At 41.0% G+C, this 25,004-nt stretch overlaps 2 protein-coding genes across 5 annotated transcripts; both read left to right on the top strand.

Annotated features, from left to right (window-relative positions):
* Window positions 1–140: 140 nt before the first annotated feature.
* LOC126392508 (uncharacterized) lies at window positions 141–24,631 on the top strand. 4 transcript variants are annotated; one of them, XM_050047933.1, is made up of 6 exons: window positions 141–264; window positions 18,058–18,125; window positions 19,106–19,400; window positions 19,699–19,853; window positions 20,370–20,649; window positions 24,026–24,631. In XM_050047933.1, the coding sequence occupies exons 2-6, from the start codon at window positions 18,062–18,064 to the stop codon at window positions 24,180–24,182; spliced, it is 951 nt and encodes a 316-aa protein (XP_049903890.1). In that variant the 5' UTR covers window positions 141–264; window positions 18,058–18,061; the 3' UTR covers window positions 24,183–24,631. The 4 variants fall into 4 exon arrangements, with proteins under 4 accessions (XP_049903890.1, XP_049903888.1, XP_049903889.1 ...); XM_050047931.1 differs by lacking the exon at window positions 141–264 and adding an exon at window positions 14,668–14,824; XM_050047932.1 differs by lacking the exon at window positions 141–264 and adding an exon at window positions 16,354–16,405.
* Window positions 1,942–11,339, top strand: LOC126392511 (fucolectin-4-like). Its single transcript, XM_050047935.1, has 6 exons — window positions 1,942–2,042; window positions 3,798–3,865; window positions 5,350–5,644; window positions 5,906–6,060; window positions 8,409–8,688; window positions 10,844–11,339. The coding sequence occupies exons 2-6, from the start codon at window positions 3,802–3,804 to the stop codon at window positions 10,998–11,000; spliced, it is 951 nt and encodes a 316-aa protein (XP_049903892.1). The 5' UTR covers window positions 1,942–2,042; window positions 3,798–3,801; the 3' UTR covers window positions 11,001–11,339.
* Window positions 24,632–25,004: the final 373 nt, after the last annotated feature.

Raw genomic sequence — 25,004 nt, 5'->3', positions numbered from 1 at the left:
ACAGAACTCGTGCAGTATAATCCCAGTCTCATTTATCCAGTCGTACGATCAGTATTCCCCAAACACATGCATTTCAATAAAACCAGGCATTAACAGGCTGGTAGGGGCCGCAACTGATCAACAGCTGCCTTAGTTTTGAATGTTTCTGCTACATGGCAGTCAGGTTAGTGTTAGCAGATTCTTTAGTCGTCATTTTCACTTTGAAGTTGACATTTTACATCGCTGGTGTTTAGGAATTGTTCCTGTCCAGATTTGCACACCAAGGTCAGACAAATGTGTTTTTTATTCATTCAATGAAACTTTACAGCACTGACTTTGTCTGCTACATGTGACGAATGTAAATCAGGTGTGGGGACCTGGGCTCACCTTTTCTGGTCTTGCCCCAAACTCAGGAATTTCTGGGCAGACATTTTTCAGTTGTACAGTTAGAATAGCCCAGTATCACAGTGAGACAGTGAGGGACTGATTACTCTTTAACTCGTAGCCCTGCATTACAGCAAGCTCTTATGTTTGGTATAGTCATAGCAAAAAGGGTTATTTTGCGAGAATGGAAATCTGCCTCTCCTCCTTGCTTTACTTAATGGCTAAATGACATGGTTTCTTGTCTACATCTCAAAGAAATTCAGTACACTGTCTAACCGCTTTATCAAGTTTTCTAAAATTTAGGGACCTTATATTGAACATATCAAAAGGATGAGGACTCAAGTTGACTAACCACATTGAGCTACTCCCTTGCATTGGTCTGTACACTGCGCTTCAATATACCAGGACACTATGTCTCCTTTGGACCTTCCCTGACCATCTATTGTCTTTATCCTATTGATGCTCTCTCTCTGTCCCAACCTTTCTGTGGACACATTATGATTGGCTGGTAATTGTACTGTTTTTTTTTCTTTAGATGGCAGTGTGGTTGTTTTCTTGTTTTTGTTTGTCCTGTATTTCGTATCCTTACTGTTAGAAATTGAAAAAACATTCAATAATGTCAGCCAACTGCTGAAATCCCTTTGTCTGTCACTTATTGTGGTGATACACCGGCAACTTTTTGATAAGCATCATGACAGGGCAAAGTGCTTACCAACAGGAATTAATGTACACTGAATGCCTAAAAATACAAGAAGTCCTCCAATCCATACAACCACGTGAGTCATATCGTCATACATCTGAATATGACCCACAGGTGTGTGTCCTAAATTAGCGCACCGACAGATGGATGATAAAGTATAGTATAGTAAAGTACAGTTTTGAACACTGGTCGCAGTTGCACCAAAACTATGTGGTTGGGTTTAGAAAAAACATCCATAGTTTAAACGTTTGTCAAATCACTCACGTGACATATATCTACATACTACATTTTGTTGTTAACATAATTTTACGTTGACTTTTGGTAAACATCAATCTGCTGGATGAAAGTCTGGTGCTTGTTTGTTTGACCCTTCCACCTCCCTTCCCTCCCTCCCTAGTCACTGCCTCACAAAAACATAAATGTGGGTCAAAATGGCTGCTTGTAAAAAATCCCCGTGTGCTCGTCTTTTGGAAGAGGACATTCTCAGTCACATAACAAAAGGTGTTGTGTTCAGCTATTGCTATCATCACCATCACTACCATGACTGTCTTGAGGACACAAAAGACCCAATTAATATAGAGTTGCTCTTTGTTAATTCATAGCTCCTATTTTTCTTGCTTGAGGAAATATCTTTCTCAGGCTTTATCCGCTGACAACAAAGGCTTTAAGGTAAAATATCACTGTCCCGCTTCTGATACATTTAACACCTACTTGGAGCAAATAGTGTTTATTACATGAACTTTGGGGAATATATCACAGGGTGTTCATTCACAACTCCTGGAATCTAGATCACCTGAGGAGGAGTGTGTGGGAGTAGACTCCATGATGCCATTTGATTGGATAGTGATCTTTATAAATGATGGACTGCAAGGGAAAGATTTCACACAAATCGGTGAGTTTGAAGGGTTTTTATCTCCACACGCAGGAGCTCAGTCTGACACTCAGTTCCACGTCTTGAAGAGTGAAGAAGCCGTTGCGCGTAAGTAAAAATCTAATCGGCAAGATACAGTAACTCTGGCTGAGGCGAACTGTTGAATCATTGGACTCCAGGGATAAAACATTTGTTCTACCCAGAAATCAGAGTGAGCATTTTATTTTTGAGCTGCTTACTCACTGTAGCGACCTGGAGGGAAACCAAAGGGTGGGCACAGCGTTTTCACAGCTACGCTGGTAACACTAAGTGGTGCACAGTGCAATAAAAGAAAAAGCAGTAACATTAACCTATAGACAGACATGACTTGTGAAATATATTCTCTGCAGTTAACCAATTAACGGTTCACATCTCTAATGAATTAGGTAATTATAAAATACCAACTGGTTCCTATTGGTACTTAAATGTAGGTACATGGGAGGAAAAAATACTTGGAGAACAGGAACATTTCAGCATTTCAATAATGCCGAAACAACAACGATATAAAAGCAACAGTCTTATTTTTTGCATTTTTATGAGTTAAAATAAAAGACTGAAGTCTCATTGTGTGCACGCTAAAGACTTATTTCTCTCAGATTTCGTTCACATTGTTTAAATCCGTGTTAATGGGCACTTTGGCAAAACAGTCCATACTCCATCCACCCAACAGGTATGACATATGAAGATTAGGGCTGCACGATTATGGCCAAAATGATAATCAGGATTACTCTGATCAATACTGAGATCACAATTATTTCTCTATTATCTATTTATCAATTATTTATCTATGCTACATTCCTGCTAATGTACAAATCTTTACACCAAAATAAGACTGACCCTTATTCACAGTGCATCTCCAAGAATCAAAATAAAAATAAAATTCTGCTAAAACTTCTTACTCAAAATTAAATCAACGCACTGCTCTCAGTTTCACCTTGTGCTACACTCCTGCTGATTCAAAAATCCTTACATCACAATGCGATTTAAAATAAGGTTCTTCTTCATCTGAATTCAGTACATCTCCTTTGAGTATGTCTCCGCTGCTGTGTTTTTTTTTCTTTTCACATTGGTCACGATACTGTGATGCGCTGTACAGCTGCTCTATTATGGATGTCTCAGTTGATGCTGGACAAAGATACTGATTCAGTGGAGTACTGTTAGCGTCATTATTCTTCTTGACCTTCATGTATTCATCATGCTGCAGGCTGTGGTGTTTTTTCAGGTGGCTTAACAAGTTAGTTGTGTTACTCTGTGGTGCAGACACAAGTCTCCTGATTGCTTCCAAACAGGTAATGATGACAGATTTTTCACTGGCTGCTGCTGCAGGGTGCTGCGTGATGCACAGCTCCCCCAAAATGGAGGCCGAGTGTTAGTTTAGGAAGTGCTTGTTTTTGATGTGCAGCATAGTTTTCTATGAGCAGAGCACGCAATTTTAACGTTAATATCGCAGCTGATCATATTCGTTTCATGTTCGGAAAGCAGACATTGTGATCATGATTAAAATCTGATTAATTGTGCAACCCTAATCAAGATGCTGATTAAACAGCATGATTACTTGACAGGTGTGTCTTGATATGGTCACAAAAAAGTTTTATCCCACAACACACTGCCATGGATGTTGCAAGATTTGAGGGAGCGTGCCATTGGCATGACGACTTCGGGAATGTCCACCTGAGCTGTTGCCCGTGACTTGAATGTTCATTTCACCACCATAAGCCAACTCCAGTGTTGCTTCTGAGAATCTGGCAGTCAAAATGTGCTTAGAATTATGCATTTTCAGCTTTACTTCTATTAACAACTCTTTCTCTTGTCTGTCATAAACAGAATAATGAAGCACAGTGTGATTTTACTTTTGCTGCTCCTCTTGGGGATGTGCTCAGCTTGCCCTTCTGGTAAGTAAAATGTAAGAATATGCGTATTTATGTATTTACTATTAAACATTACCAGAGATAGTTGCATACATTTCATGTCATGGCATTTAATAATAAGCTCTGTGCAAATGATGGGTAATACACAACTGTAATTAAAATGCACAATGATTCAGAATGTTAGTATTCAAAGCACACATGACGGCTAAAATTATGTGATACATTTTGTGGGATCTGGTTTGTAAGAACTGATGTAAGTTCAACAGCATTCTGAAAAGCAAAACTATTTACAAGTTCCAGCAAGGCATCAGCCAGGTGTGGACTGGCCATCGGGAGGTCTGATAATCTTGGGGGCTGGTCTCGTGAGGCCCAGACAGATCCTGGCATTATACAGCAACAGCAGCAGCCTGCAGTTTACAGTGTATACACAGATATTCGGTCTCCAGTGAAGGGCTGGTCCAATCCATAATAGCAGGTAGCAACCAGCTGCCATTGCAACTGAAACCAAAAGTACCTAGTACTACTCGCGCTGTGGCAGTTAGTACACTGCTCAAAAAAATCAAGGGAACACTTAATCATCACAGTCTAACACCAAGTCAGTTAAACCTCAATCTGACCATTTGGAAAGCTCAAGTGATTGTGAATCAGTTTCAGCTGCTCTGGTGCAAATGAAAGTGACAACAGGTGCAATGGAGAGGCAAAAACAAGACAACCTCCCAAAAGAGAATGGTTTTACATGTGGTGGCCACAGACAGTTGCTCTCTCCTTAACCTTCCTGTCTGATTCTTCTCTAGTTGTGCATTCTGCTATTGTCCTTGTCACTACTGGTAGCCTGAGGCGGTACCTGCAGCCCAATCAGGTTACACATGTAGTCCAGCTCCGACAGGATGGCACATCCATATGTGAGGGTTTGCTGTGTCTCCCAGCACAGTCTCAAGAGCATGGAGGGGATTCCAGGAAACCAGCCCTTTGTGTGAGGAGGAAAAGGAGGAGCACTGCCAGAGCCCTACAAAATGACCTCCAGCAGGCCACTTGTGTGCATGTTTCTGACCAAAGCTCAAAGTCCCAATGAAAAAATTAACGAACAGTAACAATTAGGGTGTCATCTGACAAAACCTAAAACCAGGTTAACGACATGACCAATGTGTATTGGCTCTACTAGCATTTAAAATGAATGATGAAAGCGAAAGTCAGAGATGACTACAGGTTGATTAGTGATTAGTGTCTGGACGGCAAGACAGGTCTTTCCCTTTTTGAATAAGGATTGCAGATGACTGCTGTGTGCTGGTGTGGAGAGTTATTTCCTCTCAGACAGGCGCATAACACAGCAACGTCAGACAATGCAGCAGGGGGCCTCCGTCGCCGCAAGTTCTTTGAAGTCGGTTTTGTGTGTTTGGTCCTTAAAGCTGTGCCTCACCTCTGATTGAGGGTAGAGGCTCAAGGCTACATTAGCATGCATTAGCCAACGTTAAGCTGGGAGCTAAAAAATGTGTGTATTTCTTTCACAGGAAATGTGGCCTTGCGTGGCAAAGCAACTCAATCAACCCGCTTCAACGGACAGGAGATTGGTTTTGCGGCTGCCTACAATGCCATTGATGGAAACCGTGATACCAATTACCTCCATGGATCATGTACCGCGACTGCACAACAGACCAACCCCTGGTGGAGAGTGGACCTGCTGGAGTCCTACATCGTCACCTCTGTCGTCATCACCAACAGAGGAGACTGCTGTGCAGAAAGGATCCACGGGGCAAAGATTCACATCGGCAACTCTTTAGAAGGCAATGGTGCCGCAAACCCACTGTGAGTGCATGTTGATTATTCATTAACATATTTATAGAAGATACAGTATATATAAAAAGTAACAGCTAAAGCTAGAATTTTGTACCTTTATTTCTTTCAGAGAAATGTAATGTGTGTACCTTCAACCTCAGTCCAGTCAGCCCAGTCACAACACACCTGTTTCTTTAAGTAGGACACTTCTGTCTGCATCACTGAGAAACTCCAAAATAGATACTAAACGTCATTATTAAGCTGCTTTCTCTCTTTTTGTTGCTTATTCAGGGTTGGTACCATTCCTGCAATCGCTCCAGGGGAGACATACACTGTGACTGTCAGCGGTCGTGTGGAGGGACGTTACGTGACTGTGTATCTACCTGGTTCAAACAAGATTCTTACACTCTGTGAAGTGGAGGTTTATGGGTACCGTGCCCCAACTGGTGAGAGTTTGAGCAATACCAGTGTTGTATCTCTGCGTTATATAGGTACTTATCAGTGATCATAAGTGTTATATCATAGGCAACTGGACTTGCTTGCGTTTCATGAAGATGTTTCGCCTCTGATCCAAGAAGCTTCTTCAGTTCTAAATGACTGGTATGGAGGTGCAGGCTTTAAACCCTGTGTGGGTGGGAACCCTTGCAGAGTCGTTGGGGTCACATGTGAGCTCTTAGTTTCAGAGTCTGTACCAGTCATTTAGAACTGAAGAAGCTTCTTGGATGAGAGGCGAAATGTCTTCAAGCAACGCAAGCAAGTCCAGTTGCCTACGATATAGCACTTAAGATTACCATGACCTGGATGACAGAGAATCTTCACCGAGAAGTATTTATCAGTGGCTTTATAACAGAGATCAGAGATCATCCTGCCTGCAGGTCCCACAAGGTGCCACTTTACATGCTGTTGTGTTGTGCTATGGACTATTCACACGCTGGAATTTGTCATTTATGTGACAATGCATGAACGCAACACAGGCTACGCTCCAACTCAGTATGTGTGCAGTGCCGTGCTGCGCTGCTGTGCGAGCAGCGTGTGTGACTGTGCGTAACAGCAGCCTGTTGATGGTCAATTACAAACTGTCCATAACAATAACTGTGTCAGGTCAGGCCAGTGCCCCCTGATATAATGTAGGGGAAACACTGAATCAAGCAAGAAGACTCATGATACCATTTATTTATTAAATTGTAATCGCAATTGCAAATCGCGGTATCATCCACCAAAATCGCAATCGCTCATTTTATCAAATCGTGCAGCACTAATACAGATAGATAGATTACAAACCTTGAACTTCACTGCACTGCCCCATGGTCTCTAGTGGTACGGCTAGGTTTCATCTGTATCTGTAAGACTTCAAAAGACGTGCACATACAGGGACAAAACGAATACAGAATACAGGTAAAAGGCTCCATCTGTGTCCACACATGTATCTAATGTTGAGCATAAATGAGCCCTTACAGTGCTGGTCCCGTGGTTGCGGTCCAGACAGAAAAATTCATGTAAATACATGTTAAAATTAAAAACAGTACACTTAAACACAGTCAGAGAGCAGCAGGGACCTGCTTTCTCTGGAGCCGTTCCCACTGATCATGTTCTTTTTTTGCTTGTTATTACACAAGACATAGCAAATAAATTGGTGATCATCTCTTCTTTCCAAAACTACCAATTTAATCGCGACTGGTTTAAGTTAGCTAGCTTGCTAAGTCCACCATGTTTTTATGCCACACTAATTACGGAAAATGAGCCAAACAAAGTTGGCACTAATCTGATGATAACAATGTGCTGTGTAGAGTGTGCGGATGAACCATAACATTTTTAAATTATACAGGGGTGTAAATCACCGGTTTCATCATGATACGATATTATATTGATTCTTTGGACAGCAATACGATATTTGCCGATATTACAAAGTCTGTCAGGATACGATTTTGACACGATGCGATTCAGAGGATGCGATCGATACGAGATGATATCCTCTGCTCATTTAACATAATCGATTACAGAAGCGGCTATCCTTTTCCTTTTTTCTCTTGGCCATAAAAGATTAAACACATAAATAATGTAAATAACTGTAACCACTCAAGTGCAGTAAAGTTTACTTTAAATGGACTCCACTAACACACATAAAACAGCACATGGGATAAGTTAGCCTTCAGGGCTTTCTGTCAGTCCTTTCTGGAAGAAATGTTTTAACTTTAACCCAAACCATCATCTTGTTCATTAAACTTCAGGCCTATCTCGCTTGAAGCCCAAAAGGAAAACTTCTCCCAACAGCCATTTCACCAAAGAATTCAATTCAGCTCAATAATATCTGTCAGGATTCAAAGACTTGTCAACTGTTTTTGTTAGTCACTCATTATTAGCTTATGCATCTTTACATTGCATAAATTAGCCTAGTGGCTACCAGACTTTTCTCCATTCATATCTTAACAAATCCTACTATATAATGATGAAAACTCTGTCAGTGTGTGTGTCTGTTCCATGTTTTTCTCCTCACTGACTTGGTCAATCCATGTGAAATTTGGCACAGTTCCCTCTTGGCAAAAGTTGGAAAACTTACTAAAACTGAGCTTCTATAAGGCAATGAATATTGTGGCGGGCGTATAAATACTGTAATGATATCTTCATCGTCTTTCTCTGGGCTGCCTGCCATCTGCCTGCCGTTTGATGGTGACATAGACTTTCAAAATAAAAGCGTATCTTAAAGATGATGATAGGGATCAATGTTTTCACTTAGACAAAAAACTAACAAACATAAAAAAGTTGTATCTGTGCTGATATTTTATTGTTTTTGCAGAAGAAAACCTGGCAATCCAAGGAAAAGCCTCACAGTCATCACTCTTTGAATTTGGCTCTCCATATAATGCCATTGATGGGTATCATGACGGTCACTGGATCAAGGCGTCCTGCAGTCACACAAACAACGACGTGAATCCTTGGTGGCGACTGGTTCTGCCCACACACACAAAAGTCTTTTCTGTTAATGTAACCAACCGAGTTGATTACTGGGAGCGACTGAATGGAGCTGAGATCCGCATCGGAGATTCTCTCGAAAACAACGGCAACAACAACCCCAGGTAGTGTACAGCCTGTTCATTACAATATTAAAAGTCTTTAAACTGGAATTTAAATGAAAATCATTAATGCTACGGGAGGAAGAATAATTTCTCTTTGGTGATAAATATTTAAGTTATTTGGGATTAAAATGTTGAAGCTCTGATCATAACACCACATCTCCAATCTTTATGTTACAGCAGATTGTATGTTACAGTCCAACCTATACCGAAATTGATATTTGGGAGTTCTTTCTTTGCTCTGTGGGATTTCCACTGTGTTTTCTCATAGTGGAAATTGTTGTTGTATAATTTAGCACTATACAACTATAAATTAATGACTTATATTGACATTCTAAACAATCTCAATCCAAGAAGTAGGAACATTTCTCTACTGTGATTTCGCATCACCGTCCATAACAATAACTGTGTCAGCTCCAACTCAGTATGTGTGCAGTGCCGTGCTGCGCTGCTGTGCGAGCAGCGTGTGTGACTGTGCGTAACAGCGGCCTGTTGATGGTCAATTACAAACTGTCCATAACAATAACTGTGTCAGGTCAGGCCAGTGCCCCCTGATATAATGTAGGGGAAACACTGAATCAAGCAAGAAGACTCATGATACCATTTATTTATTAAATTGTAATCGCAATTGCAAATCGCGGTATCATCCACCAAAATCGCAATCGCTCATTTTATCAAATCGTGCAGCACTAATACAGATAGATAGATTACAAACCTTGAACTTCACTGCACTGCCCTATGATCTCTAGTGGTACGGCTAGGTTTCGTCTGTATCTGTAAGACTTCAAAAAACGTGCACATACAGGGACAAAATGAATACAGAATACAGATAAAAGTTCACAATCAAAGTTATTGTTTTCCGAAATTGAATAATTTTTATTTATTGAATAATCTAAATATGAAAAACCTGTCCACAAATGACCTAATAAAGCCACTACAAGTCAGAAATTCTCATTAATGAGTAGAAATCTGTAGTTAGTGGTTAATTGCGCCAAAAAAATATTGTGAAACTTCCTGCATTCACCTGTGCTCTCAGAGTACTGAAGATGAAGAGAGGTGAAAAAAAAAATGGTATAAAAAGGTGGACGAGAACCCTTGGGTTACAGTTAAGGATCTGTCTAAAGTCACTGAGGTCACAATTTACATCTCAGCAATAAGAAAAAAATAGGACAAACTGGTTCTCAAGAAAGGGCGCTATGGAGGATTCTTCACTGTGATTCTGTGACATGAACTAAAGAGAGACATTCATGAGAGACAATCCTGAAATATCAATACTTATAATGATGCCCTGATAAAAACATCTGCCACCAACAGCCTACAAACTAAACATGCAGGACTACAAATCCAGTGTAACCCTCAGTGTCTATTACAAGTCAAATGAAGCCCAGTTCCAGACCAAAGAATACTTGTGAATACTTGTGTCAGTCTACAACGTTCTGAAAACCTGCCAGTTTACACCAATGCAACCTGACGAGACAGTGTATCATTTCCATAGCAATATCTGTAAATGCTTTCTAATTTCAAGCTTGTCGGGGATATTTTGAAGCTAAATATAATTTAAAGTTCCTTAAATCTGAATGAGGAAAGTGAGATACTTGGTTGCATCTCTAACAGTAATGAAACAGCATAAACATTTTTGTTTTTTTTCAAATCTGATCTTCAGAAGTATGCCACTATAACTTAAATCACCAGTGGCAGTTACCATGATCAGTCAGTGAGTGTTTGTGTGTGTGTGTCAGTGACATACATCGAGCAGCATCAGGAACCCACTGTTGGACACCAACACACTGTGAGGATGAGACCTGTATGTCAAGCCTCGTTTCCACCAAGCAGTTCAGTTCAGTTCAGTTCGGTACGCTTTTTTTCTGTTTCCACTGTAAAAAGCTGTGGATGGTACCAATGGAACCGTTCTGTACCGTCCCCATGTTTGGTCCCCCCTTTGTTGGGGTACCTAGCACACAGATCTGGTACTAAAAGGTGGAGCTGTGAACACTGCAGTCTGATTGGTCAGTAGAGGACGGTCAGGGCTGAGTTGTGGCTGTTTTTGAGGAATCTTTGGTCTGAACTGAGATTTAGACACATGGGCATGGTGAAAATGATCTTTTCCTTCAGCCAGGCTTTGCTGAGTTAATTAAGACATTTCTGCTTCTTCTACCAGGTGTGCCGTGATCACAAGCATCCCACCAGGTGCTACTCGTGGATTCGACTGTAATGGGCTGGAAGGCCGCTATGTTAACATAGTTATCCCTGGAAGAGCGGAGTACCTCTCTCTGTGTGAGGTGGAGGTCTATGGCTCTTTCCTGGATTCACTTTAAAAGAGCAAGAATGAAGCCTTCTTGAGTCTTCTTGTGATTCGAGATTAATGTTTATAACACATGGTCCCTGTTAAATAAAATTATTAAAAAAAAAATAAAAAAAAGCCAGTGTTGTTATATGTACTCAGACAAACCAAAATAATATATTTAGCTTTAATTTGATTGCTGCATTGACTGCATGATAAATAACCAATCACACTGTGTGCAACATGGAGCTAAGTTTGTCCTAGACAATAGCAATATGGCATTAGTCAGATAAACTGGCTCTTACATGATCTCTGGTAAATCAGTTTGAATCATGTTTGAATTAAGTTTACTATAATAAAAACATTATCACAGCAGCCTACGTGTGTTTCATAATTGATCTGTTTTCTAATGCTGTTTTAAACTGCTCTTTAATGCTGAAATGGTGATTGTACTGTCACTGCCTGCTGTTGTGTCTGTGTCTCTGAAATAGAATTAAACCATTAAAAGAGCCTTGCATGTTGGTCTGGATCAAAACACACTCGATTAAACTTAAACACAAAGAATGTGGAGTTACAGAAGAATCATGTTTTCAGTTTTTAACTTGTGTCTTTATTTGGGCTGTACGACGGAGTATTAGGGCCTCATTGAAGAAAAAGAAAATCGGAGATTACGAGAATAAAGTCGTAGTTTATAATAACCAACAACAGACAGAATGGGTTAGAGGATGAACCTGCTTGTGGCAGCTGCTCTTTGTCTCAGGTGGGTTGCCTCGACACACACATTTGGAGGCAGGGCCGGAGTGGGACTCATTTTCAGCCCTGGAGTTTCATGCCTCAGACTGGCCCACTTTAGATCACGACCTATTATAACCTACATGTTAAGTCTACAATAGCGCACTGTTGTCTAAAGCCTTGTAATTCAGTGTATTTTTCTAAAATATTTCCAATTCAGTGCAAGTAAGGGTTGCTTCACAATGAATTCAAATAAACACAAGAAGTTTGTGCTCTAGAAAACGATCAGAACTCAGTGAATAACCTCGTAAGCCCTATGATAAGCTATTATGGCAAGGCTTAACTATACAGACCAGTGAGCAGTGATAATTAACATGTCTTTGGGGTCATCAGGTGGGAACCTCCTTTCACCAGTGTTTCATCTAGTTGGTCCCACGACACCTCCAGGAGGCTAGACAGTGATCTCTGGTGCCCCAGAGACACTCCCCTAATGCCAGGTCTCACTGCTCTCCACACCAACCCAACAACCTCCTTTACCTTACTTACACATGGCTTTCTCAGCCCAAACAGCACTGCCACCTTCAACCAAACCCAGGCTCCGTACATGCGAGCTCCAGGTAGAGACAGTGCCGATACTACCTTTCCTAGCACATTCACCATACTCTATTTCACACGCTACATAGCATAACTCCAATATAAGCGACCTTGGGTGCCGCAGGGACTTCGGTGTCCTCTGTCCACTCCTCTGATGAGGAGGCGTGTCGGTGGTCGATTCCACAAATCATTGGAGATGTGCACATAATCAGACTGCCGCTGCAGAGCACCACGGAGCCGGTGTCTCCACCTCACCAATTCAGCTGCTGCAGAGACTTCACCTTCATCCGTGCTCTTTGTTAATGAAGAGGCGTGTCGGTAAACGACTCCAAAATTCATCGCCGGAGATGTGCGCGTAATCGGAGCGCAGCTCGAACAGCTACGTGGAGCCGGTGTCTCCACCTTTTCTCATAATATCACAACTTTATTCTCGTAATATTATGACTTTTTTTGGGACGACTTTATTCTTGTATTATTACATGAGTTTTTTCTCGGCTGCACAGATAGGAAACAAAAGATTACTTTTAATCAATAGGTTTTCTACAACTACAAATAATTTCTACACATTTATAAACTGTCATTTCTCCAGCAGTGTTTGACAGGTTTAAGGGCTGATTTACAAACACACACTAAATGATCATCATTTGAAAAGCTCAGCATCTCTCTATTTATGATCTCAAAAACTTTGACACGACAAATAACTAATGTGAGACAACTAGGATTTGTCCCCAGGTTCATTGTAAACTCTGACTTATCCATCTGACTGTTAAGAAGCAGAAACATAACTTCTTTCTTCATCTGCAACATGTTAGTGTGGAGATTTAAACTGGTGTCCTCTCACGGAGTTGATGATTCAAACTAAACTTTCATCTCAGAAAAGATCTCAGAAAACTGATCTGAGTTCAGACTGTTTACTTACTGCACAGCTACACTCACAGATAAGTGAGCCTCCTACCTGCCTGTCAAACACCATCAACCTAGAAACCTTCCTGAGACAGTCCAGGCTGAGTGGAGTCAGCTGTGAAGTCCGACGGCCAGTCGCTGCTCACTCCGCTGCCATAACAGGCGTAGCTAACTGCTAACAGCCACCGCTCCAACTAACTCCACAAATCCATTCAGCAGCTCCACCATACAGTCAGACACACGGCTGATTATGGTTTTTGCTGACTAACCAAACATCCTGGCACAGACTATTTACTGCAGTTTACCAGCTTGTCGCTCATGTCGCATTTGAAGATAATTACAAGCACATCCTTTCTTGGCTCTCAATGTCTGATAGTCATCCACAAACATTTTCTTCATGTCTTGTCAACAAAAAGGCAACACAGATTTCGTCTTAGTTTTTATTATCAACACCTATTTTTAGCTTGACATCCCTAGTTTTTGTCACGGAAAACCCCCCCAAAACTTTTGTTTTAGTTTTTACAAAATCAACACTGCTTTCTGCGCTGTCATATATGATATTTGTATGAAAACGAATTAAAACTATCAGTATAATGAAATATATGTTTTAATGTTGTGTTAATGTTTGTATTGCCATTATTGTGTACTGTTCGAATATCTGGATACATTTTATTTGATGCTTTGGCAACTTTTATGCCAGTAAAGTCTGAACTGAGCTGATACTGTTGGATCAGAACACTCGTCTCTCTGTGAGATGTGTGTGTATTAAATGACCTTTGGGGAATATTTATCTATCACGCCTGGAAGGGGCTGCCAAGAGTGAAGAATGAGGAATCAGGGTAAGCACTTGTGTCCACATTTCTCTTGCTTTATTTATTTCATCAGTTCATTATCGTTATGAATTATTTGTCTTCTGTTTTACTCATCAGGGCTTATATTCATCAAACCATCAAGAATTACATTAAAAATCTCAAAAGAGCCAACTTTGGGATAAAAAACTATTGCTAACACTTTTTTAAAAAGTCCATCAGTTGTTTTCTTCCACTGTACTTACAGTAGGAAGTATTTTATTGGTGCCTGATTCAAAACAAATAATTACACTCATCATTGACTCTATTATTAATGCAGCGCACCGTCATTTTAAACTCAAAACTTTATAATTTTGGTTGAGACAATCCCAAATGTAGCTCCTGACATCTGGTGGCGCTTTTAACTTTACTACAGTGACATTCCAGTTGGGACATGAACAGCCACAGTGACTGAAATAAAAGTTATAATAAAAATAGGACAAGAATAAATCGTTGACATCACACAAGCCGTGAAAGACGACCAGGGGTGATTGGTCATGGACCATCGTGTAGTCTGTCACGGCACGATTTTATGACTCGACAATTGCCTTATCTGACATAGTGACCTTTGGAAGAGAGAAAATTGTTCTGTAGTGTGAAGCAGGCATTAACTGGCTGGTAGGGGCCACAACTGATCAACAACTGCCTTAGTTTGAATGTTTCCGTTACGTGGCAGTCAGGTTAGTGTTATCAGATTCTTTAGTCGTCATTTTCACTTTGAAGTTGACATTTTACATCGCTGGTGTTTAGGAATTGTTCCTGTCCAGATTTGCACACTAAGGTAAGACAAATGTGGTTTTTATTCATTCAATGAAACATTACAGCAGTGATTGTTCAAAACATTCAATAATAGCAGCCAACTGCTGAAATCCCTTTGTCTGTCACTTATTGTGGTGATACACTGGGCAACTTTTTGATAAGCATCATGACAGGGCAAAGTGCTTACCAAAAGGAATTAATGTACACTGAATGCCTTTATAAAGTTTGCTAAAAATACAAGAAGTCCTCCAATCCATACAACCACGTGAGTCATATCTTCATACGTCTGAATATGACCCACAGGTGTGTGTCCTAAATTAGCGCACGTACAGATGGACGACAGAGTAGCTTATATATGACTGTTTCGGTCACAGTTTTAAACATGTGGGTAACATGTGAAACGGTTGCAGTTGCACCAAAACTACGTGGTTGGGTTTAGAAAAAACATCATGGTTACAATTATTAGGTTTGTTACAAAGGCAACGTCACATATCTCATGTGACACATGTCGTACATCTATATACTACATTACGTTGTCAGAATAAATATGTTGACTTTTGGTAAACATCAATCTGCTGGATGGAAGTCTGGCTAACAAAAACATAAATGTGGGCCAAAATCGCTGCTTGTAAAAAAAACCTGTGTGCTTGTCTTTTGGAAGAGGACATTCTCAGTCACATGACAAAAGGTGTTGTGTTCAGCTATTGCTATCATCACTATCAGTACCACCACTACCATGACTGTCTTGGGAACATAAAAGGCACTGATTTACAGACTGACCCAATTAATACAGAGTTGCTCTTTGATTCTGACACATTTAACACCTGCTGGCAAATTTTAGTTTAAAGGTTTCACAACAGAAACAAAGAAGACAAAGTATCACACTGTGCACTTCACAACACAGCATAACAGACATTGCACATAATCACAAAGAGTATACATTTATATTACAAAATTATTGTGTGTTTCTTACATGAACTTTGGGGAATATTTCACGATGTGTTCATACACGACTCCTGGAATCTAGACAAAGGATTTCAGTCTGTCTTCTAACCAGAAATTAGGGTGAGCATTTCATATTGCATTTCTTGTATTTTATTTATTATCCTCACCAGGGAGTTTATGTTTTCAGTTTGGTTTGTTTCTCAGCTGGATTACGGAAAAACTTCTGGCCTAATTTTCACAATTCTTGTCAGATGGGTGAGTCATGGGCTAAGGATGAACCCATTTAATTATGAAGTGGAGCGTCATGGGGCGGATAAACAAATTATTTTCCACTTTTGTTTGTACTGCAAGATGGCATTTGGCCTTGTCAGAAGTCTGCCCTCTCATGGTGTCATTTTAGTGTTATTGATTATATCAATGCATCTTGTCTGTTATGAATTCTTTGTATATATATATATATATATGCATTTATTACACGTCTCTATTAAATGCTGTATTCTGATTGGTCAGTCGCGGCATTCAGCGGTCTGATATTACTGTGATAGCAACTGTGTAATGACCGTTGCTACTAGCAACGGTCATTACACAGTTGCTATGTAGCCCAGTGTTGCTAAGGGACGCTGTCCTGCAACACTGCAGATGTCAAACAACTTCCGAGGTAAAAAACAAACAGAACTGGCTGATTTTAACATTTGTTTTAACTTATTTGGAGAGTAGCTACAAGGATTTTGAGGAATGGGATGCCGCTGAAGAATAAGAATATGGACTTTCTCTGCCAAAAACAAAAGAACACAGATTTGAATACACACTCAGCAGTCATGCTTAATGACATTTTACGCGAGTTTTATGCCTCGGTTCAATCCACTAAGCCTGGGTGAGTACAAAACTTAAACCAAAAGTTGTCGAATCCGGGATAATGTATAATGAGCCGGTGAATACTGGGAAAATAACTCCCTTCAGGGTTCTATTCCCTTGTCGGGAGTTATTTTCCCAGTATTCACCGGCTCATTATACATTATCCCTTACATATAGTTTTCTCTGTGCCTTCAAGAATTACACTCAACAAACACTCATAAGAGCCAACTGTATCGGTAACACTTTAAAAGACATCAATGAGTGAGCGTCACAGCAGATGCATGCGCATCATGATGGCAGAAAAACAACGGCAACCACAGAGAAACAATCGAGATACCTGGAATAAAAATGTCTTGTTGTGCAGTTGTATGTCACAAAGGAATACAAAAAAAGATAAATTAATTTTTTTAGAGAACAATCACTAAGGACGCCGATTTGTAGACTTTTACAGATACTAACATTTGATGTAAGCAAAATAATCTACATAATATTCACATGTACAATTCACAGAGCCCTACAGTTACAGCATGAAAAAATATTTAGACCTATATTTACATCCACCTAGTGGCACCAGTATTTACATTGGTCTGAAGTGCATTAAATGGTGAAAAGAAGTTAATACTAACTGAGCCATGAGGTGCAGTTTGTCGTCAGTATACAGCTGTTTGACTTGTTTGATACTGTTGACTGTATGTTGGAGCACGTAAGTGCTCAGACCTCTCCATGGCTGCTCAAGCCCTGAAGCGCCCATGGAATCAGTGCCTGTGGCACTGAGCTGGTTTTAGGAGGAGCTTTAGGTGGATCAAATTGTGTGATTAAAATTAATCAGTGGATAGTTACGTGGTTGGATTATTTGGAAGAGAGTAGGCCAACGTCAAACTGTTAAGCTGAATAGTTTTTTATCCTTGTATTGTGTAGGTCTACAAAGAGCTAAAATGTGGCCTGCTCATAAATGACGGGGCGCCAAATAAAATCCTTTTTCCGTGGGACTTTATTCCCTGACTTTATTGCTTCATAGTATTCAAACTGTAAAAAACTAGCAAAGCAGATAATCGAAAATGTTTTTAAAGGGACAACTATTGTGGGGAGAGACTGACTGAAAACAGGTCTGTGATGACATGAACGCCACTCAACAGCCTTGTGGTAAAATCAGCTGTTCCTGGGACAAACTGACTTTCTTTATCGGCAGAAAAATGTGGGGATAATTGCTCTTTGAGAAAATTATATCTGATGTACAGTGAAAAATGAGATTGAAAGTTTGTTGTTTGATGTTGCAAGTTTTGAGCGAGCTTCAAGAATGTCCATCTGAGCTGTTGCCCGTGACTTGAATGTTCATTTCACCACCATATGCCAACTCCAATGTTTCTGAGAATCTGGCAGTCAAAATGTGCTTAGAATTATGCATTTGCAGCTTTACTTCTATTAACAACTCTTTCTCTTGTCTGTCATAAACAGAATAATGAAGCACAGTGTGGTTTTACTTTTGCTGCTCCTCTCGAGGATGTGCTCAGCTTGCCCTTCTGGTAAGTAAAATGTAAGAATATGCGTATTTATGTATTTACTATAAAACATTACCAGAGATAGTTCCCTGATTGCATTTACAAAACTGATGAAAGAATAAGGTCAGGGCTCTCTCCCAAAACCTTTGTCCCACTTAGCTTCTTTACCCCAAACGGGGCCATCACAAAGGTGTGGGATTTTCCCAGTGGGCCAGTCTTGTGAAGGGTCTTGGTGTGACCGACTTAGAAGGTGGAAAAGGCCCTGACACACCAAATTGACGGTCAGTCAAAGTTGGGCCACTGATGAGTGTTGTCGGTGCAGGACCTCGTTGGTCTGTTTTTTTTTTTTTTTTAATTTTATTTTGGGACTCATTCAGCATGTTGAATCTGTATCGGCACAGAGGAGCCCATTGGCGAAAGGAATACTCTGATTGGCAGTTCAGCTCAGCACACAAGAAGAGAAACAGAAGTTAAAGAGAGAGTGAGACAAAAACAAAGTTGTTACATAAGGTAATATTATTTTTCTTTAGCCATTGAGCTCTTTAGCAGAAACATTTGGTGATGGTTTGTGTTACTGTTCACTGACACATGGTAAATATGCTTTGTTCTTTCAACACTGGATTGTATTGTTGATGTGCTAACTAACGTCCAGACGTCAAGACAAGTCTTCTGGTTTCCATTTTTGAATAAGGATTACAGACGAACACTGTGTGCTGGTGTGGAGAGTTATTTCCTGTCAGTCAGGCGCAGAACGTACATGCTGACCAACTGTCAGCTGTAGTCTTTGCGTGTGTCCACGTGCAACTTTTTTTGCCGAGACACAGCGACATCAGACAATGCAGCAGGGGGCCTCCGTCGCTGAAAGTTCTTTGAAGTCGGTTTGCTGTGTCTGGTCCTTAAAGCTGTGCCTCACCTCTGATTGAGGGTAGAGGCTCAAGGCTACATTAGCATGCATTAGCCAACGTTAAGCTGAGAGCTAAAAAATGTGTGTATTTCTTTCACAGGAAATGTGGCCTTGCGTGGCAAAGCAACTCAATCAACCCGCTTCAACGGACAGGAGATTGGTTTTGCGGCTGCCTACAATGCCATTGATGGAAACCGTGATACCAATTACCTCCATGGATCATGTACCGCGACTGCACAACAGACCAACCCCTGGTGGAGAGTGGACCTGCTGGAGTCCTACATCGTCACCTCTGTTGTCATCACCAACAGAGAAGACTGCTGTGCAGAAAGAATCCACGGGGCAAAGATTCACATCGGCAACTCTTTAGAAGGCAATGGTGCCTCTAACTCACTGTGAGTGCATGTTGATTATTCATTAACATATTTATATCACATATATATGAAAAAAATGCTAGCTAGAGCTACTATTTCGTACCTTTGTTTCTTATAGGGAAATTTAACTGCTTATTTTCATATCTGCTCCGTTCATTATTCATCACCATGTTTTACCTTCAACCTCAGTCCAGTCAGCCCAGTCACAACAGACCTGTTTCTTTAAGTAGGACACTTCTGTCTGCATCACTGAGAAACTTCAAAATAGATACTGAACATCATTATTAAGCTGCTTTCTCTCTTTTTGCTACTTATTCAGGGTTGGCACCATTCCTGCAATTGCTCCAGGGGAGACATACACTGTAACTGTCAGCGGCCATGTGGAGGGACGTTACGTGACTGTGTATCTACCTGGTTCAGACAAGATTCTTACGCTCTGTGAAGTGGAGGTTTATGGGTACCGTGCCCCAACTGGTGAGAGTTTGAGCAATACCAGTGTTGTATCTCAGTGTTATATAGGTACTTATCAGTGGCTTTATAACAGAGATCAGAGGTCGTTCTGCCTGCAGGTCCCCAAGAACTGCAGCACACTTTAGTGATGCACAGAACTTCCAAAATTACTCAGAGTAGAATATTATTGTCAGACAGAAAGTATAAAGAAGAAACACAGAGAAGCCGAAGTCTTGCACTATACTGCAATGCCCCATGATCTCTGGGGTACGGCTAGGTTTAGTCTATTTGAGCCAAGTTTTGTAAAACATCCTGTCTGCACCTTTTTCAATAGCAGAGAGTTGTCATTGTGTCACCTAAAAAAGATTAAGTAATACAAAAAGTTCTCAGTCGTGAAAATAGTACTGGACATCCCTAGAGTCAGGACCTGCCAGAGTCAGATTATAAATGGTCTGCATTCATCTAAAATTATACGCACTAAAAACAAACAAAACAAAACATAAAAGTTGTATTTGTGCTGATATTTTATTCTTGTTGCAGGAGAAAACCTGGCAATACAAGGAAAAGCCTCACAGTCATCACTCTTTGAATTTGGCTCTCCATATAATGCTATTGATGGGCATCATGATGGTAACTGGGTGAGGGCGACCTGCAGTCACACAAAGAATGACATGAATCCTTGGTGGCGACTGGTTCTGCCCAGACACACAAAAGTCTTTTCTGTTAATGTAACCAACCGAGTTGATTGCTGGGAACGACTGAATGGAGCTGAGATCCGCATTGGAGATTCTCTCGAAAACAACGGCAACAACAACCCCAGGTAGTGTACAGCCTGTTCATTACAATATTAAAGTCTTTAAACTGGAATTTAATGGAAATCATTTATGCTACAGGAGGAAGAATAATTTCGGTTTCTCTTTGGTGCTAGATACTTCAGTTATTTGGGATTAAAATATTGAAGCCCTGATCATAACACCACATCTCCAATCTCCAGATTTTATGTTGCAGTCCAGCCTATACTGACATTGGCCGCGTTTCCCAGATCCAGATAAGAAGATCTTAGCGCTAAGATCTTCGTAAGAACGCTCTTAAGCCCCCCTTGAAAGAAAAACGTGTTTCCTAGATTCGCACTTGCTGACCCACGAGCTGACCCACTCTCAACAGTCTTCTTAGCGACCAAACGCTCACAAATCCAGCCGCGTCAGAAAAATTAATATTACACTAAGCAAAGAGACATTATAACAGTGCGCACCATATATATTATGATCTATTTTATACTTCAGATTTATATTGCTTAGCATTAATTGGTGACAGAAAAGAACGAATGTCATTCTGCAGGGAAACGCGTGTCCTTACTGTGCATTTTGAATCTTGAATCTATATGCTTAATGAAGGCCGTGTGTGCGCTCAAAGCTGTGGCACAAGTTACGCACCGAAATCTGGTGGAAGAAAAATAATAAGACGAAAAATAAGTATGAGGAATAACAAGTGTGTTCCTATATGTGCTGTGCACATCAGGCACAAATAAAATGAATCATCATGACTATCATTTATCATAATTTGTCTGCACATATCCCACATCTGCATGCACATATGAGATTCAGCAGGTAGAGTCTGCCTTGGCCTTTCCTGTACAGTGCTGTTATGTGATTAGTGCAGTCCAGTTTATTGTTAAGATGAACACCCAGGTACTTATAAGATGTCACCATCTCAATGTCCTTTCCCTGGATGTTCACCGGTGTTGGGGGGAGGAGTCTGCGCCTGCGGAAATCCACCATCAGCTCTTTGGTTTTCCCCGCGTTGATCTGAAGGTGGTTCCTCAGGCACCAGTCCACAAAGTCCTGGTTCAGTTCTCTGTACTCCCTGTCGTCCCCATCTGTGATGAGGCCGACTATGGCAGAGTCGTCAGAGAACTTCTGCAGATGACAGGTGGGGGTGTCGTATGAAAAGTCTGCAGTGTAGAGGGTGAAGAGGAACGGTGCCAGCACCGTCCCCTGCGGGGCCCCCGTACTGCAGACAACCAAGTCCGATACACAATCCTGGGTCTTGACATACTGCGGCTGCTCCGTGAGGTAGTCCAGGATCCAGGATGTGAGGTGATTAGCCACCCCTATGTGCTCCAGTTTGTCCCTCAGAAGTGCAGGCTGTGTGGTGTTGAAAGCGCTGGAGAAGTCAAAGATTGTCAAAGAACATGATTCTCTCAGAGCTTCTGGACTTCTCCAGGTGAGAAAGAGCTCTATGCAGGAGGAAGATGATGGCGTCGTCCACCCCAGTGCCAGGCTGGTAGGCAAACTGCAGGGGGTCCATTGAAGGGCCTACTGTGGGGCGGAGACGAAACAGGACCAGGCACCCCAGAGTCTTCATGAGGTGCGATGTTAATGCCACCGGTCTGAAGCTGCTGAAGTCCTTACAAGTCAGAATTTCCCATTAATGAGTAAAAATCTGTAGTAAGTGGTTAACTGTGCCAAACTAATATTGCTTACTGATATTCACCTCTCTACAAGCTGATGTGAAACATGTCGCATTCTAAGGCTGGGCGACATGGACAAAAATTAATATCTCGGTATTTTCAGGCTGAATGGCGAAACACGATATATATCCCGGTATTTTCTACGAAGTGGGCTACATGCCCAGTTGCAAACTGAACCACAGCTGAAGTCCCCTGTTATTTTTGCTGCATGTGGCAGGTAAAAGAAGAAGTTTACCGGTTGGAGATGAGCTGTTTGCAGAGGTGCAGTGAGAGCCTTTTATCTGCAGCTCTTAATTATCATCTCACTGTGGCTGTTTCGGCTTTTAATCTTACTCCATGCTGTATTATTAGAGTTGTCTTTTTTTGAAGAAAAGCCGCTTATAAAGTTCCGGTAATTCAGTAATGAACATATTTTAATTCCTACTGAGTCTTAAAAATAAAAGTCCCCCGTTATTTTGTTATGGAAAAACATTTACTGTGAAGCAGCAAAATAAGGAAATGTTAAGTTTTTCCATTTCCATTTTGAAAAGTTGTGGATGGTACCAATGGAACCGTTCTGTACCGTCCCCATGTTTGGTCCCCCCTCTGTTGGGGTACCTAGCACACAGATCTGGTACTAAAAGGTGGAGCTGTGAACACTGCAGTCTGATTGGTCAGTAGAGGACAGTCACTCTGCTCAGGGCTGAGTTGTGTCTGGTTTTGAGGCTCATGTAACCACTGTTCATACTGTGGAGAGTTTTATTAGTAAACTGTAACTATAAAATGAAAGAATGTTTTGCTGCCTCTCACAGCAGCTGGAGTCTGAGAAAAAATAATTTAATTCATTGGGCCGACTGCCGGCAACTTTTAAGGTGGAACGTTGGAACTTGTGATGTTGCTCAATGCATGAGTTGATGACATGAATCCATCAACACACCTTAAAATTCTGTGACAATTTTGACCATCACTTTAGTTTTTATATGACAAACAATTTTAGTAATGAGTGGATCTTCAAGCGTTTATATAAATTAATTTTGGCCAGGTTATGTGAACTGCATCTTCTAATCCTCACTTGGAAGGGGGGAAAAAAAAAGCATGGTGGAGCTTTGTTCCTGTGGGGAACACTAAACCCCTGAGCTTGCCTGAGAAGGACTAAATGCACAAACCCAGTATTTTTAAATATCCCATGGAGAGAGACTCTCACTGCAGCCTGCTCTATTTTGTTCTGAAAATGTCGGCATGCAGCCTCATTCTGTGGACGATAAACCAGGTGCAGACTGATACAGGAAGAAATACAGTGAGTGCTGGACGGAGCAGTGAGTGACAACAACCCCGCCCACATTTAAGAGGACTGTTTGCGGTGGAAACGCAAGAGTCTAGGTACCATGTCTGAAGGGTTACTCTTGGTTCCAAAGGTACGATACTGATAGTGTTTGGTGGAAACGGGGCTTAAATGATACAGACTCGGGTGTTGTCAGCATGCTGTCTGCTGACAGTTTGTAACTGACTTGACCAGTGGACTTCACTACAAGCCAACTGGCTGTTAAAGCAGTTGAAATTACTCTTAAAACCAGCCACCGTCTCAGATTAGCTGGTCCGAGTCGAGCTGAAACAGGTCAGCTCACGCCTCTGTAACGTACTGAAACAGTTTCCTCTGGTTGTGAATCTTTGGTCTGAACTGAGCTTTATCTTTTCCTTCAGCCAGGCTTTGCTGAGTTAATTAAGACATTTCTGCTTCTTCTACCAGGTGTGCCCTGATCACAAGCATCCCACCAGGTGCTACTCGTGGATTCGAGTGTAATGGGATGGAAGGCCGCTATGTTAACATAGTTATCCCTGGAAGAGCGGAGTACCTTTCCCTGTGTGAGGTGGAGGTCTATGGCTCTTTCCTGGATTCACTTTAAAAGAGCAAGAATGAAGCCAGTGTTGTTTTATGGACTCAGACAAACCAAAATAATACATTTAGCTTCAACTCTTGTTTGCATGACAAATAACCTATAAAACTGTGTGCAACATGGAGCTAAGTTGTATCAGACAAAAACAATATGGCATTAGTCAGATAAACTGGCTCTTACATGATCTCTGGTAAATCAGTTTGAATCATGTTTGAATTAAGTTTACTATAATAAAAACATTATCACAGCAGCCTACGTGTGTTTCATAATTGATCTGTTTTCTAATGCTGTTTTAAACTGCTCTTTAATGCTGAACTGATCGTACTGTCACTGCCTGCTGCTTTGTCTGTGTCTCTGAAATAGAATTAAATCATTAAAAGAGCCTTGCATGTTGGTCTGGATCAAAACACACTCGATTAAACTTAAACACAAATAAAGAATGTGGAGTTACAGAAGAATCATGTTTTCAGTTTTTTAACGTGTCTTTATTTGGGCTGCCCCCTGATAGTCGTACTAAGGTCATTAGTCGGCAAGATTTCACTGGTTGCTTAGTCACAGGAAAAGAAAAAGAAAAAGTGAAACTGTAAATGAGCTGCACCTCGTCAAAATAAATCAAAATATCAAAATATTAAGTCTGATAAATACTGAACTGATCATGTTAGCGCAGGGCTACCCAGAGCTTTACATCTGTCCCACAGACGATAGGCCTACACACTTATAAACAGCTCCTGGAAGAAGATCAGCTCTGCACTCAGGATTTCAGGTAAACAGGCTATATGATGCATGTTAAGGTTACTTAGCAACCTCAGACGCAACCTGCCACCGTGCTCT

The sequence above is a fragment of the Epinephelus moara genome, chromosome 6, assembly GCF_006386435.1.
Source record: "Epinephelus moara isolate mb chromosome 6, YSFRI_EMoa_1.0, whole genome shotgun sequence".
In the NCBI taxonomy this organism is placed as follows: domain Eukaryota; kingdom Metazoa; phylum Chordata; class Actinopteri; order Perciformes; family Serranidae; genus Epinephelus; species Epinephelus moara.
Note: the sequence above shows the minus strand (reverse complement) of the source record. Positions and strands in the feature narration are given on the sequence as shown.